At 39.5% G+C, this 16025-nt stretch overlaps 2 protein-coding genes across 3 annotated transcripts; one reads left to right on the forward strand and one right to left on the reverse strand.

The window, feature by feature from the left end:
- Nucleotides 1–7962: 7962 nt before the first annotated feature.
- Nucleotides 7963–12003, forward strand: LOC126784858 (formin-like protein 1). 2 transcript variants are annotated; one of them, XM_050510377.1, is made up of 4 exons: nt 7963–9975; nt 10109–10308; nt 10431–10675; nt 10776–12003. In XM_050510377.1, exons 1-4 carry the CDS (start codon nt 7973–7975, stop codon nt 11682–11684), a joined length of 3357 nt encoding a protein of 1118 aa, XP_050366334.1. In that variant the 5' UTR covers nt 7963–7972; the 3' UTR covers nt 11685–12003. The 2 variants fall into 2 exon arrangements, with proteins under 2 accessions (XP_050366334.1, XP_050366335.1); XM_050510378.1 differs by having other exon boundaries at nt 10431–10606.
- A 642-nt stretch (nt 12004–12645) lies between these two features.
- LOC126784876 (acyl-coenzyme A thioesterase 2, chloroplastic) lies at nt 12646–15824 on the reverse strand. The gene is given in 6 exon segments (XM_050510409.1): nt 12646–13073; nt 13174–13299; nt 13522–13988; nt 14489–14666; nt 15404–15514; nt 15516–15824. Coding segments are annotated over 6 exon segments (1314 nt in total). The 5' UTR covers nt 15780–15824; the 3' UTR covers nt 12646–12905.
- Nucleotides 15825–16025: the final 201 nt, after the last annotated feature.

Here is a 16025-nt window from a genome sequence, read left to right on the forward strand (position 1 = left end):
TGAATGACCTAGGGAAGACGAAATTATGTCTCGGCCTTGAGCTTGTGCATAGGGCCGACAGTATATTAGTCCACCAGTCAAATTACACGCAAAAGATGCTTCGACATTTCAATATGGATCTATGCAGTCTATTGTCTACTCCCATGGTCGTCAGAAGTCTAGATATCAAGAAAGATTCATTCTGTCCTAAAGAGGATGATGAAGAAGTTCTTAGTCCTGAAGTTCCATACCTTAGTATTTCCTGAGTTTATGATCTTATTATACTCAGACCCGTTATGACCGGCAACTCGTTACCCGTCATCCCCTCATTTGTCAGGCCTAATTCAAGGTATGTTTGTTCATGGTTTGAAATACGTCTAAGATTCTGCGTTTTTTTTTTTCAGCAACAAAACGTGGAGCTATTCAGCTATATGCAACAAAGAAGAAGCTATGCATTTTATGAGATTAGCACACCCCACAAATTTCTATATATAGTTTATAAATAATCTTAACTTTTTTTCTAGGCCAACATATTATGAAATCTTAGCTCCGGCCTTGTTCAAATGGATACTATAAATTTTACAATCATGTATCTTTTCTCATGGGAAATCCTACTTTTGCAGCCAGCCCACATTGAGAATATCTTATACTCTTGAATTAGTTTTATACGATGCTACCTTAATAATCTTTTTTGTCTAATTTGGTTTTCGTTTCTCGTAGTTTCCTAATTTAGTATTTGTTTTATATTTAAAAAACAAGGGTTCATTTACACTTTCAAAATTGTTGTATGTACCTCCACCACTAATTTAAATGTGAGCGTATCAGCGTATGCACGTCTTTGCTTAGAAACACTTCGAGGTCCCTCGGTCGATTAACGCAAAAGCGCAGCAACCTTAAATGTAAAATCATCACATAATAAATACTTAATCAGTTGCAATAGAATAATAATGATTGCTCTTCAAGATATATAAACTTTAATTTTTCTTTAAAAAATTTGGCCAAGACAGAGAGGAAGGGCCTTACATGTATACAGATCATATTTAAAAAGACTCGGATGAATGGTCTCTTGAGTTGTAGTAGATCCATAATTAAACAAACACAAACACTTGGATTAATTTACAAAAAGGGAAATGAGCATTAAGGTTCCAATGTGAAATGTGCCTTCTTCCAGTTTCCATTGTTTCAGTAATCGTGGAGTCTCCCATTGGTTTGCTAAATTTGATACTACAATGCCAAAGATATTGACCGACTATCGTACTCTGGTAGAACTTATATAGAACGATAAAAATAATAGTATGCTTGCTTCAAATGAATATCACCCTATGCATTTACTATATACTATTTTTGAGTTGGTCGGTGCCCTGTAGCTAAGCACTGTTCCCAGCTCGGGCGCAAATTACGGTTCTGCCCTCTGCAATATGTCAATTGCGGTATTGCCATTCGCGTCTGTATAAAAGTCGACGCTCATCACACGTGTCGTAAATTTTCACCTCCTCGCGCTCTTCACCGCGTCGTTCTCCCGAAGCTTCTGTAGCAATCTCAGTTGCTTCCTCAGTCATAGCATCGGAAAACCTTTCTGAGGTTGGTTCTATATTTCGTCGGCGATCTAGAAAGAGACATCGAGGTAATAGGGTGACAGAAGTTGTGATCTTTCTCCGGGTATGTTCACATTTTATTTAATTATGATTTGGTCTGAAAGTTTTTTCTGGGTTAAGATTTCTACACACCCAATATATCAGTAAAGTGTATTCGGTTTAACTCCTCCTCTGGATTTCAATCTGGTTAGTCTTTTGGCTTGCGAAGAAGAAGTACAAGTATCGATCACCCATGTATTGTTTGAACTCTTCTAAAAGTTATGGGTTACTCAATTAGCTTATCATCGATTACCGTTGCTTACTCTGGGTTCATGACGATTGAGGAGACGGGTTGATCCGAGTTACCTCCAAGCTCATATAATTATCATGGCTTCGCACACTGCGGGTCTAGAATTTATATGACAGCGGTTATCTTCAAATCGTTATTTCACTTTCAATTGAGCGAATTTCATATCGGCATGATTTAAATTATTCCTATCAAATGGAGTTACTACGATTTTAAAATTTGATTTGAGAATGATTCAATTATCAATCAAAAATAGGATCAGAATGGATAACAAGAATGCGAATGTGTGGATCTTCCCTTTTTTGTGGAACAGAGTAAGTTTTTGACTAATTTTGTTGGTATTTGTCATGGACCAGATAGAAAGCTTACGGATGTGCCCACCATGTAGGAAAATATGTTCTTTTTCCTATGGCCGTATATATACTGGGATTCAGGAAAAAGAAAAACATATTTCTAGACCCTATAAGTTTTGGATAGACTAGAATTAACTATCAGTATCCAGTATTACTCTTCTTCTCTGAAAATACATTGATCTCTTTTGGGAGAACTTTTCTGAAAATACATCCCCACAAAATGAGCCAAATTCAGCTTTTTTCCAAACACAAAGGTAACACATAACAGTTTACAAGTCCTACTGTGGGTGAAATCAGTTTGAAAATAAAAGATGTTGTAGTTTAAGTTTTTATTTTGAAGTTTTTAAGTGTTGCAGTTCGGTTGCCTCAATATGGAAATAGTGTTTACACATGTTATTGACTTAATATGAACACATATATGAAGACTTAATATGAGATTATGATAAATTGAGTATGGTTGATTGTTGTCATCGACTTTACATTTCTTGCAATACTGCACTCCGGACACATAGGATCGGTTTTCAAGTTTTGTTTTCATTGACAATTGAAAAGTGGTATGATTTGCATTCTTCAAAAAGAAAAAAAGGAGAAGAAAGCAAATACTATGATTTGCATGTCCTTATTTTCTGTTTCAATCATACCAATTTTTTTCACTGGCATGTTGCACATTGCCACCTTAACCAGCAGCTTATTCTCTACTTAAACTACACAAGCTGATGCAATTCCCATTGTAGCCAAGAACATGAATATTTATTTTACTATTAATCTAATGATATATGGATTTGTGTTGTTCATTGATGTTAGGACTTTGTTATGCAAAATTACTTAACTGCCAATAGAATTGTCTGAGTTTGAATTGGTTGAAACTTGGTTTTTTTGCTGCCTTGGTTGACTGGAAGTTTTTTTTTGAGGGCTTAACTTACCTTGGTCATTAATCATCATGTGTTGGGAACACTGACGGTTGTTTAATTATTTACTTTGTGCTTTATTTATTGGGCACGTTGAAGCTTAATTGTAATCTTGCTTTGTACTACAAAACTTTTTCTGTATATATATATATACTGCTACAGTTAACTTAACCTTTTGCAACAAGTATAAAATTTTCCCAATTAAACTTGGTGTTGTTTTCAACCATCTCTGATATGCACTGGTTTTGCCTTATTAGTGGCTCAATATATTGATACATGTGATTCTCAAAACAAATACCTAATGTGGAATGAGATTGTATCTGTTGAGACTTGGTTTCCAAAAATTATGTTAACCTTCCATTTGAGCTGATAGTTGCAACAGAGCATAAATGGACCAAAAATTTTGAGCAGGTAAAGATGGTTCAGCACTAAAGTGATCAAGACTTAAGAATGCAATGCATGTCCTTCCATTTGTGGTTTGACATTTTTATATGTTCTTGCAATAACAGTTGATCGTTCTAAAAATTTTTAGTTAATATTTTTTGAAAGGCTTCTTGGCTGATATTTATGAAATAAAGCACTTCAAAATGATTAAAAAACTACTCTTCAAGTTTATGTACTTTTTCTTTAAGAATTTCATAAAATGTGAATAAGTTCTTTTGGCCATTAGTTTTTGATCAATCGGATCTTTTCATGCACGCGACATATGGTTTCAGCCATAGAAACCGTCAACTGTTCCTAATATGATAAATATAAAAAAAAAAGTTTAGGAACAATATCAATTTAGTACTGTAGGTTAATACAACTTCAAAGTTCCACCAGATATTTAATATGAGAACATTAGAAGCTTTACAGAATTACAACTCGCGCCTGGGCGCGGGCACTATATCTGCAAACTATTAATATTAATAGTTAGTAAATTCAGTATCAACTCTTTGTTTGATGGCTGACACTTTCTTTTTGCTTTTAATAATTGTATAACTGATATATGTACTTGGTTTAAATAGGAGGATCAACTGAATGTATGCTGAAAGAAAGCTAGGCTGGGCAAACGTTCCTTTACTCTCTGACCTATGTTTAAAATGATATAGCTGCTTTAATCAACAAGTCATGAAAGATGAAGCCCACATCTGCAATGGTAAGTGCAAAGTACTTGAGGGAGGATTTTTAATTATTACAATTTAGAATATGATGATGCCCCTTTTTTTATGTCATAAATAAAAGTCATTTAATTGATAAAAGTCATTTTTTTGGTTTCTGTAGTATGTATCATGCAATACAATTGCGTCCAGTTATGTTAAGAAAAAAACATTATTAAGCTAGCAGCTCACCTTTAGCTGCTTGGACCATGGTTTTTGCTCTCTATAGTCTATACATGTCAGTGGTGCCATTATTTTGTGAGTATTATGTTCCTAAAGGAAATTAAGCTCAAGTCTTTTTTTTTTGTTACGTGGCTGCTAAGAATGTTCTTTGTTTTGCTTATCGGTATTAGTATGCATTAATTGAATTGAGCCTGTAACTTTGAATATCACAAAAATGGAGCTTAATTATTAGAATAGAATTTGTGCCATCTTGAATTTTCTTTGAATTTTGACTTCTCAGAATCTATTTTGGATTGAGTATGTAACTTTCACAGTCACTTTTAATGGAACAACTGTTGTCAGCCACCAATGTTTCGGCGGAAAACATTGCAGGCCAAGGATATGAAGGAACAAGAAATGATGCTGCTTTAACTCTTTCTGTTGCATCAGGACCGTCGTAGCCATGCAAAAAGACTGAATTTGGTGGACTGTTTATGTGTATGAGAAACAGCTCACAACACCATTTGCTACTTTTGGGTAAGTATTGTTGTTTTCTATTGAAGAGCTTTTGAACCATTAGGCTTTTTTGTGTATAATAGAATTTGCTTGCCAAATTTTGTTCTTTGTTTAGCGTCTTTAAATATCACTGATGAAGGCACTTGGCGTTGCTGTGACAATGCTTGGATTTTACCTTTTAGAGGGTGTGTTGCCTTCTCAGACAAATATGGCACATGTTAGCCCAACAAAGGTACTGAAAAGTTTTATTTTTCCATTTATGTGCTTTAATGCTCTCACAGCTACAATTTTTTATTTCCAAAGTTGGAAATGTTAGGGGTTCAACTATCTGGGTGTGTCTTGGTTTCAGATGTAATGCTACAAGTATGAATGTTTATATCTTTCTTATGGTACTTAATTTTCTTTCACTTAGTTTTATAGATCAGTCACGCGGTGGTCAATTCACATATATTCACATGTAACGTTTGATTTGAAGATGATAGTGTTTTGATTGTTTTTGTCTTTCTCACACATCAAAAAAGAGAATACTGCTCTTAGATTCTTCACAATAAGCATCCTCTATTGTATAAGGTAGCCTTATGACTTACTGCTCTTAGATTATATTGTCCTTTTCAAAATTTCAGAAGAATTTTATTCTTATTGTTTGGTTTTTTTTATGAAATCTGAAGAAGCTCGAACGAGAATTTTCAGGGATCGAGATTAAGATTTAAGAAAAACTTTATTTCTTATTGTTTGGTTTACTGTGTCAAATAACGGTTTGTATATTCTTTCCAATCTTGATTAACATATGCCAGAGGAAAAAGTTTCAAAGCTTAATTTTTACTGATCATCTTGCAATGCAGGAACATAATGAGAAGCTTGGTTGGAAGCTGGAGAGATTGCTCAACAATTTTGATCTTTGGCATGAATAAATAAATTTAGTTCTCAAGATGAGAGAAGAATCGGCAAAAGTATGTGAACTGATCAGAACTTATTTGCAAGAATTCATGATCAATTGATCAATGTACGGTACCATCTTGAAAAGAACATGGAGAGAAACATTCTTGAATGTGAAGCCCTAAATAATGATCTTTACAAAGGCCAAGATTGTGATTCCCATTGGAAAGAGCTCCAAACGATTTAGACATGTAGATATCTATTATATTTGATGTCAGCTGGATTAACTGTTATGTACTTTAAGAATAATTTGACTTTGAAAATTTTGCGGTTGAGCAACTCATTTATGTGTTCATCAAAAACAAATGGGCTAAAAGTATATTAAAAAATTAAACCCGCTGCAACGCGCGGCACTCTTGCTAGTGTTTTCTAAGTGTCGGTGCTACACAGTTAACATGTTCCCTTTAGAAAACTATACGCATTATTATCATTATTATTGTGACTCGGTGATCTGCTTTCGTTGCATACTCTTGTGCAGCAGGAGCCAAAGCCAATAGGCCATCCTCATAATCATTTCTCGACTTTTTGTGTAATCTTGTGCTCATAATATTACCCGATTGTGCATTGATCGATCTAACATGGAGGTCACATGAGGCTGTGATTTATCTCATCATTCCAGTTTCCGAAATCAGCAGAATGCAAAATATCTGCGCGATCATTCTCTCAAACTGGGGCTTCGTGAGTTTTGATCGAAGTTTTCTGAACGTGAGTTTTAAGAGAGACGGTTGTGAATATATAGGACGGTGGAGCAGTGGCATTGGACCATTGGTTACTGTTTTAACGTTTTTGGTTAGATTAAAATTAAATCGGCGTTATCGCCGGCGGGGGTGACACGAAGAAATGTAGAGGAGTAATGCTGAGGTTACGTCAAGTTTTATATATGCATGGGGTGGTGGGTGGTGCATGCTTGCAGTGGAAAAAGTAGAAAACCATAAAGACCGATTTTGTTGACGTCCGGCCTGAAATCTCGGGCGCCATCCTCGCTTCTTAATTCCTATTACTGGCATGTAGTGGCGTTAATTGCCTATTATTACTTAACAATTGTAATTCCTTAAAAAAAAAACAATTAGAATTTATGTGGGATACTGATTAGATTTTAAAGAGTTTGATAGAAGGGCTGAGCAGAATCAATGAGGCCAAATCTAATGTCAGTGTTGAACACGCCTGCATTGCATATCTCTTCATTATCACAGTTAAATGCAAACATCAGGAGGCGACTAAAAACATGTCATATTTAGCTATAAATTACTCATTTCACGTCTAAATAACGCAATGTGTAGTCGATAATAATAATGATAACGAGCTAGTAACAACATTTATTATGTGCCAAGTTGTAACATGATTTAACAACCCACAACTAGTTCAATGCCTCATAAATTACCCCGTACTAAACTTAAAAGATTGGCCTTTAAAGAATCAAAGATATTGAAACATTAAGATTTAAATCAACCCTTTCAACATTCTTAAGAGTAAAGCATCTTATATAACTATTGGACACAAAATGAAGAGATTTCAGAAGAAAAAAAAAACGAATGAGAAAATAATATACTGTGTGCAAATAATTAATGAAAAGTTGTCAAAATTTTTTTTTAATTAATGAAAAGAAAATTTTATAATAACAACTATCTAGAAAATCCAAGAAAATCCATGGGTTCATGGTTGTCTCCTAAATCACATGCCTCATTGGTTGCCACTAGTGAATAATTGACTTCAAGCCATAAAGTAATCTAGTATCTTGTAATGACTGATGAGTATTTACCATAGGCTATATCTTTGCTTAAATTATATACCAAAAGCAAACAAAAAACACCCAACATAGCAGATTAACAGTGGGCAAGACAAGTGCACAGTCAGTGAGAATTAGTAGCAACTTAGCTGTATGCAGCTTCCCACTGCTTACCACCATCACCAGCAGGCCAACTCCCCCCATTCTTCTATACCCTCCCTTTTCTCTCCCAGATTCAACCTTTTCACATCTTCACCCTCTCTTCTCTTCTTCTTCTTCTTCTTCTTCTTCTTCTCTCTCTTTCTGTCTCACCCTCACTGACAAGTGACACAACCACCACTCTACACTGGAGTCTCCTCTGCCACCACCACCATGCCCTCCTCCTCTTTTTCTTTCTTCTTCCTCCTCCTTTTCTTACTCTCCTCTCCTCCCTTTGTAGCCCCTCACCGCCGCATCCTCCACGAGCCATTTTTACCCCACGACTCTCTCCCTCCTCCTCCCCCTCCCCCTTCTCCACCTCCCACCCCCACCCCCAAGTACCCATTTTCCTCTTCCAATTCTACCCCTACTGACTCCCCTTTTTTCCCAACTTACCCCGCCCCTCCGCCTCCTCCGCCCTCCCCCGCCACCTTTGCCTCCTTCCCCGCCAACATCTCCTCCCTCATTCTCCCCCAGGCCCCTTCCTCCTCCTCCAAATCCCACAAGCTCATCGCCCTCGCCGTCTGCGCCATCCTCTCCTCCCTCCTCGCCGTCTCCGCCACCGTCTTCTTCCTCTGCCGCCGCCGCCGCATCAACAACCGCAACTTCCCCGACGACGACGACAAAGTCACCTTTAGATCCGACCAGCACCACAGCAGCCGCCGCCTCTTCCAGGCCGGCAGCAATGCCCGCTCCAGCAGCGCCACCCACAAGCTCCGGGCCGGCTCCTCCACCAGCTCCGAGTTCCTCTACCTCGGCACCCTAGTCAGCTCCCGCGGAATCGACGAGCACGTGAGCTCACGCGCCGCTGCCGCTTTGAAGAACAGTAGCCGCAAGGCCGAATCGCCGGACCTGCAGCCGCTTCCGCCGCTGTCCCGGCAGTGCTCCAAGCTCAGTAACTGCACCAATGCCGAACCGGCCCGGGCCACCGACGAAGAAGAAGAGGACGAAGAAGAGTTCTACTCGCCGAGAGGATCTTCCGGCGGCCGTGAAAGCTTCAATGGAGCTGGATCGGGGTCCCGGAGAATATTCGCCGCCGTGGCTGCAGCTGATCTCGAGGAAAGAGTCAGCGAAACGACGTCGTGCTCAAGCTCGTCTTCAAACTCCGGCTCACCGGCTCGGTCACAGTCCATCAGTCTCTCTCCGGCGGTTAGTTTAAGTCCGAGAAGACCATCACTCCCTAAATCGCCTGAGTCTTCTGTTATGCAGTCTCTACCTTCACAGCCACCCAGAGGTGAGCCTCATTATCCGATGACGGCGTCTCGTTCCCCGTCTTCCTCGCCGCCGGTGAGAGCGCTCGAGAATATTCCGGAATCATCGCCGCGAATTTCGGGCGTGTCACAGCAGAATCTGCGGCCGCCTTCGTTGAGTCCAATGTCGTCACCGGAGAGAGCTCTGGAGATATACCCGACTGTATCGGGTCGAAACCCGGCCCGGTCTCCTTCATTGTCGTCTCTTTCTTCGTCGCCGGAGAGAAATTCGGAGAAGGAGGCATCTCCGAAAGTTATGGTCTTCTCGAATCAAAGTTCTCCGAGTTCTTTGCCTCCGAAAGTTTCGGCGTCTTCAAGTTGCTATTCTTCACCGGATAGAGTACCAAATGCTGCTTCTGATGAAAAGGCCAAGTCTCCTTCTGTGTCACCCGAGAGAGGTTCCGAGGAGAGCCCGGTTGCTTCGCCGAGAACTTCAAACGCTTCTGATCGATCGTTTATCCACTTGGATCCAAAGAGGCAGTCTTTTTCATCGTCTACATCTTCGATGTGTTCTTCGCCGGAAAGAGAGTGGGATAACAATCCAGATGCATCAGCGAAAGTCTCCAATGTGTCTGATCACATTGAAGAGACTCCGACTAGACTTAACGGTGGTTTGAAGACGCCTCTCCCGATACCACCGCCTCCTCCGCCGCCACTGCCTCCTTCGTGGGAGACTCCAAGTCCTAAAACACCAGCTGGCCAACCAGTCAGTAGACCTGCGGTCATTGTACCTCCTTCGAGGCCTTTCGTGTTTCAGAACCAAGGAGGGGTGTCTGTTTCACCAGTGGAGCTGCCGCCGAGTTCTGCACCGTTGGAGACTATTGAGGAGACTCCGAAACTCAAGTTAAAGCCGTTGCATTGGGATAAAGTTAGAGCTAGCTCTGACCGTGAAATGGTGTGGGATCAGCTAAGATCAAGCTCTTTCAGGTAAAATAACTCTCTCCAAGTTTCTATTTTTTGCCTATATTGTTTGGGATTTCCGTTTAACCGTAAGTTGCAATTTATGTAAGTTGACTTTACTTTGTTCCTATACTAATTTGTAGCATTTGGGTTGTTGCAGATTGAATGAAGAAATGATAGAGACATTGTTTGTAGTAAATACACCCAAACCGAATCCAAGGGAAACAACCCCACGCTCAGTTATTCCCTCACCTAAGCAAGAGAACAGAGTACTTGATCCTAAAAAGTCCCAGAATATTGCAATCTTGCTTAGGGCACTCAATGTGACCATAGAAGAAGTTTGTGAAGCGCTCCTAGAAGGTATAATCATGAAATATAAATAATTTCTAACAAGTTGTCTTCTTCTTTACTGAAGAAATGGTTGAATGCAGTTTCTAGATATTTCAAATAATAGTGTAGGCTGCTACTTGTTCTGAATGCAGGTAACGCAGATGCTCTTGGAACTGAATTGCTTGAAAGTCTGTTGAAGATGGCTCCAACCAAAGAAGAAGAGCGTAAGCTGAAAGCGTTCAAAGATGATTCACCAGTTAAACTTGGCCCAGCAGAGAAATTTCTGAAAGAGCTGCTTGATGTTCCTTTTGCATTTAAAAGGGTCGAGGCAATGCTTTACATGACAAATTTTGAATCTGAAATTGAATACCTTAAAAAGTCTTTTGAAACTCTGGAGGTACACACCGTTCCTGTCTCCTTGACACTAAACTCTTCTATTTCTTATATTTTCTTAGTAGAGTTTGTGTGCTTATTGACCTTATATTTTCTCACGACAGGCTGCCTGTGAAGAATTGAGAAATAGTAGGATGTTCTTGAAGCTTTTAGAGGCTGTCCTTAAGACTGGAAACAGAATGAATGTTGGGACAAATCGTGGTGATGCGCATGCCTTTAAACTCGACACACTCCTCAAGCTTGCTGATGTTAAGGGAGCAGATGGGAAAACCACACTCTTGCATTTTGTCGTACAAGAAATCATACGAACTGAGGGTGCTCGTCTCATTGCTGGTCAAACTTCATCAAACACAGCTTTAAACGATGATGCCAAGTGTAGGAAACTTGGCCTGCCAGTTGTTTCAGGTCTCAGTTCAGACCTCACTAATGTGAAGAAAGCTGCTGCCATGGACTCTGATGTGCTTAGCGGTGAAGTTTTCAAGCTTTCTAGAGGAATTAGCAACATTGGGGAGGTTGTGCAATTTGCTGAAACAACCGTTTCAGGTGGAAGCAGCGGGAAATTCGCCGAGTCCATGACCATGTTTATGAAAATGGCCGAGGAGGAGCTTATAAGACTTCAAGCTCAAGAAAGTGTTGCTTTGTCCTTGGTCAAGGAGATCACCGAGTACTTCCACGGGAACTCTGCTAGAGAAGAAGCTCACCCATTTCGAATCTTCATGGTAGTAAGAGACTTTCTAACAGTTCTTGATCGGGTATGTAAGGAAGTCGGTCTGATAAATGAGCGAACCATTGTTAGTAATACGCAAAAATTTCCAGTTCCAGTAAACCCCATGTTACAACAACACGTATTTCCAGTAAACCCAATGCTACCACAAGTTCTTCCTGTAAACCCAATGCTGCCGCAAGTTCTTCCTGTAAATCCAATGCTGCCGCAAGTTCATCCTGGAATGCATGGAAGGCCACTCTACGATTCATCCAATGATGAGAGGACGCCATCAGTCCCATCACCCTAGCCCCTGACTCATTCCAGGATGACATTTTGGTTTTGATTTAGCAAGGAATGCCTGAAGAAGGTGGTTTCAACCGGCTGAAGCTTAGGATTGTCCGGGCTTGGCATCATATATATAGCTTCTAATTTCTCCCCCAAAATTTGTACTTGTAAAAAGTTCCTGTAAGCGATTTTCCGTTCTATATAGATTTTATACAGAGGAATTTTGTCTGGGAAGAATAAGGTGTCCAGAAGCACATGAATGGAAGTAAAAATCCACAGCTGTACATATAGTTTCTGTAAAGGATCTGCATTGTATGAAAACTAATGAATCATTCTCCACAGCTCTTCCTCTTCATATTACCCTTTGTAGCTCAAACCCCCAGCATGAGTGGTTGATTTGGTTTCTAAATTCTAACCTCTGAAATTAATCTGACATTGGGTCCAATCATGCAAGTCAACTTAAACAACTGCAGCAGTGCAGACAATGTTCCACATATGACACAGCATTTTTAATGCTTGAAATCTAAGGTCATTTTCATTGTAACGGATACATACATCACAAGATATGCAAGTCCTGGGATTTAAAGGAAAAGATTCACACAGGTAAAGTTGGCGATGCCTTGGATCCAATTAAGGTTGAATGATTTTTCTGAGGGAAAATGACCTTAGGGGTCCAGAATCTTAATTGCAAATTTTAGCTCTTTTCCTTTTTCACGTGAAGAAAAATAAAATCTTTTGCTTTTTTTAACTGGACCCCTAGATTTTACATTTTTACAGTATATCCTGAGTCTTTTAACCAATGAAAGTAATAAAGTGCAGGAAGGATAAGTTCCACTTTTGTTCTCTTCTTTTTTGGGAACATCATTTTCTGCTCTCTTTATAATCAGAATATGAGTGTCGGCAAAGTAACAAAGTATGAACAATGCAGTTACAGTAAATGTCAGTGATGATACAAGATATTTGTACGAATTTGATGTATGGAATTCAAATGAATAATAGTCAGATCATCTGGTATACTGTACTTAATATGTCCTTCAAGACCTGCAATACATCCAAATACAGATGTAACTCGGACATATACAGGCCCGTCTTTCGTACATTTTTAAGGATCACATCATGTTTATGCTTACTCATCTGAGTAGAGTTACATTTCCTCTAGGTTTTATTTCACAATATTCCAATATGGATTATGACCCTACACTACCTTTTGTGTTACATAGTTTGAAATTCTCATGTTACGTGTTTATTTAGTAACAACTGTTGATGAAAGCAACGCCTGAGCATCCTTGCGCTCCAGTATACGCAGTGCTTCCTCTTCTGTTGCCGGAACCACATTCCGAATCCTAAATCCATTTGTTGTGGCCTTTGCCTCGGGACGTACGGTGAAAGTAAAATAAAATGTATTTGACACCTGTTTAAAACATGAGATGATGAAGATATGCACGACTTCAATTCTAAGGGCAGTCAGTCTATAGCTGCATAAATTGTTCTTTTTAAATGCGGGAACATACCTCACTGGACCTGAGCTCAGGCCTGGTGACATGAGCAACAACTTCAATTGTAATTAGAGGCTGATCTGGATTAACTTCTGTGTAGAGAACACAAGATTTGAAACGCAGGAAATCTCCAACATCCACCTGGACATCAAACATATAATCCTTATATAAATTACACGACAGAAATGATTGTATGGCAGTATAGCTAGCATATACTCCATCTCCAAATCAAAGCACATAAAGAAAGCCAAAACACCAGATACAAAATAGCAAATCTGTCCCACGAGATGTTTCTTCGAATTTCATGTGAAACAGCAATGGCAAAATATCATAAATAAGAGGGATTGTATACAGGGTACTCACAGGCCTTAAGAAGTCAACATGATCAACTTCTAGAAAGCAAGGCACCAGGCCAGCAAAGACATAAGCTGTGGAGAAAGCCAATTCAAATGCTCTGTGCATTAAAAATCCTCCAAAAATCCGACCATGGATGTTTCTCTGCTGTGGTTGGCAGATCAACGAGTTCTCTAAGCTGGTATCCCTCAGAAGAATGCTATCTCTATCGGCCAAGGCAGGCATATCACAGAATATCCTTCCCTCAGCCAACAGGCTTTCAAGTCTACTGATTGCTCCATTCTCAAAATCCCTTTTATGTCCTCCTTTTGTTCTCTTCCTCAGATTATTTCTAGCTTCAGCTTCCTTGAAAAGCAATTGTTCTCTTTCAGTTTCCAGTAAGAGCCTATTAACTGGAGCTGCCTTCCCAGTCTTAGAGTCACGAGCCACAAATATGAAGTTGGCTGAAAGGGCTAATGAGCCTGAATTGTCACAGCCTTCAACAAAGAAATATGCTTTGTTAAGCCAAATCATTCACATAAGAAACCAACCAGTTCACATGTAGATGACTACAATGCGAACGGGCAACCAATTAGCTGGGTAGGCATACAAAATGAAGATCCATTTCTCAGTTGATAAAGTCTCTTTTTTAACAGTCAATTTCTGGGATTTTAAATGAGATTATCCAAACACAGTATCAACTGAAATGTAACAGAATTACACTTTGCTACACTCAACTTACAAGTAGTGAGCAGTAACAGCATTGCTCATAAGATACGTGAATTGGATACATTAGTCTGTTTGTCATCATCATATTAATCAATGCATATGTCTGACTGTTTAGTGTGGAATTTGGGCGTAAAACATTACCTGAGCAATGAACCACCAACACTAAAAAAGTATGTAACTTAAATTCACTAAATAGAGGCTGCTGCTGGGAATAAAATTTGTAAGCATTTTCTAACATTAAAAAAAGGTACTTCAGAGTTAACACTACCTTCTGTTGATTGAGTAACTTCAAGTTGGATCTCAATAGATGATCTTCCAACCCATATGACAGCACCATCTATTTTCAGGTCAATGTCAACACTAATTGGCTTCTTCAGGACAATTTTGTCAACAGATGCAGTGACCAGTAAGAGTGGCCTTGTGGTGGTATCACTAGCATAGCAGTGCTGATCCACGGAACCAAAAATTACAAAGTTTTAAGGTGATCACCGCACAAAAGTCACATGCAAGAAATAAGCTAGCAACTCACTTCATCATTGTCAAGTTTAGAAACCGAAAGTTTTTCTTTAGTTGCTTCTACTATGTACAGAGTACAACTAGGCACATTTAGTCGCCGTTAGTGGACTAAATTTAAAACTTAGGACGTGTTTCAACATGGCACATAGCTATCCATAAAATGAATAGTGAGCGGTGGAAATAGATCCATAAAATGAAGATCTAGTGGTAGAAAACACCAGTGCATATTCAGTGCTCTATTGCTTTTGTAGAAATAGACGATGGAGAACAGCAACAGTCTGTTAGTCATAAGACTAATCAAAACCCTTTTACATGACTTTCACATAATTGATTTAAAACTATGGCAGATCCTTTGGATAATGGTTAAGGTTATCTTCATTACTTGAAACCCGGCAAGAATATTGAACAAAGCCGGAAATACCAGCAAACAAGACATAATCCTCATTTTCCATCTCTAAGGCCACAATTGCTGAAAGTTCGAAAGCACAGGCTTTTATTAAGATAAGACTGGCCTAATGACATCAGATATAACCACGTTTGATATGAACCAGTGAACCACCAATATATAACTCCATGACCAATCACAAGTTCACAACCAGTTCAAGTTACCACATTTGAAGCAAACCCCACATAATCAAACACAGAAAAGAAACTGAAAAAGTGATACCTTGACAGAAATGGTTCCAGCTAAAGCATCAAGGTCTTCCAGCAGCTTGCCAATTCTGACCTCATTCCAGGGATCCTTGTACTGCTCCCTCAGTATAAAATCAGACGAAAAAATTGTAGAGAATTGTAGTCCTGCTCTGTGACGGAGTCTTGTTCAGCAATTCGCTCTGCGGAGGAGCGTCGAGTGGTGGGTCCAGGAGCCTCTCGAACATGTGGGACCTGGCTTCCCACAGCGCCTGGGTCACCGGAGAGTGGAACATTCCGGGCCACAAGCTGATGGGCTTCCGGGTGGAAGAGTCCGACCCGTAAGCGGGGAGGGTTGCCACTACCGGAATGGTGGTGTTGGAATTGGAAGGAGATAAATTAACTACGTCCATGGTGGTGTTTAGGGATTTTGGTTTCTTCCCCAGCAGGGGGATAGGATTATGAAATTGACTTTGATTGATTTTTGGTGAAGCAAAAGAAATATGGAGGGTTTAAAAAAAGAGATACACGTCTCCGACTCTCCATGCTTCTTTCAGTCTTCACTCTTCCTGTCTGACGGCATGTAACTTTGAGAATGACATGTAACAGAATAACATAGCACACGTCAAAATTGAGGATTTCCGATTAAGAGAGAAACA

Source organism: Argentina anserina, chromosome 2 (assembly GCF_933775445.1).
Source record: "Argentina anserina chromosome 2, drPotAnse1.1, whole genome shotgun sequence".
NCBI classification, from domain to species: Eukaryota; Viridiplantae; Streptophyta; class Magnoliopsida; order Rosales; family Rosaceae; genus Argentina; species Argentina anserina.

What these genes read in the sequence shown, in the direction of transcription:
- LOC126784858 (XM_050510377.1), top strand. Translation starts at nt 7,973, where the DNA reads ATGCCCTCCTCCTCTTTTTCTTTCTTCTTCCTCCTCCTTTTCTTACTC. An exon ending in TTGTGAAGCGCTCCTAGAAG is followed by an intron (nt 10,309 to 10,430) that starts GTATAATCATGA and finishes TTCTGAATGCAG; the next exon opens with GTAACGCAGATGCTCTTGGA. An exon ending in AGTCTTTTGAAACTCTGGAG is followed by an intron (nt 10,676 to 10,775) that starts GTACACACCGTT and finishes TTCTCACGACAG; the next exon opens with GCTGCCTGTGAAGAATTGAG.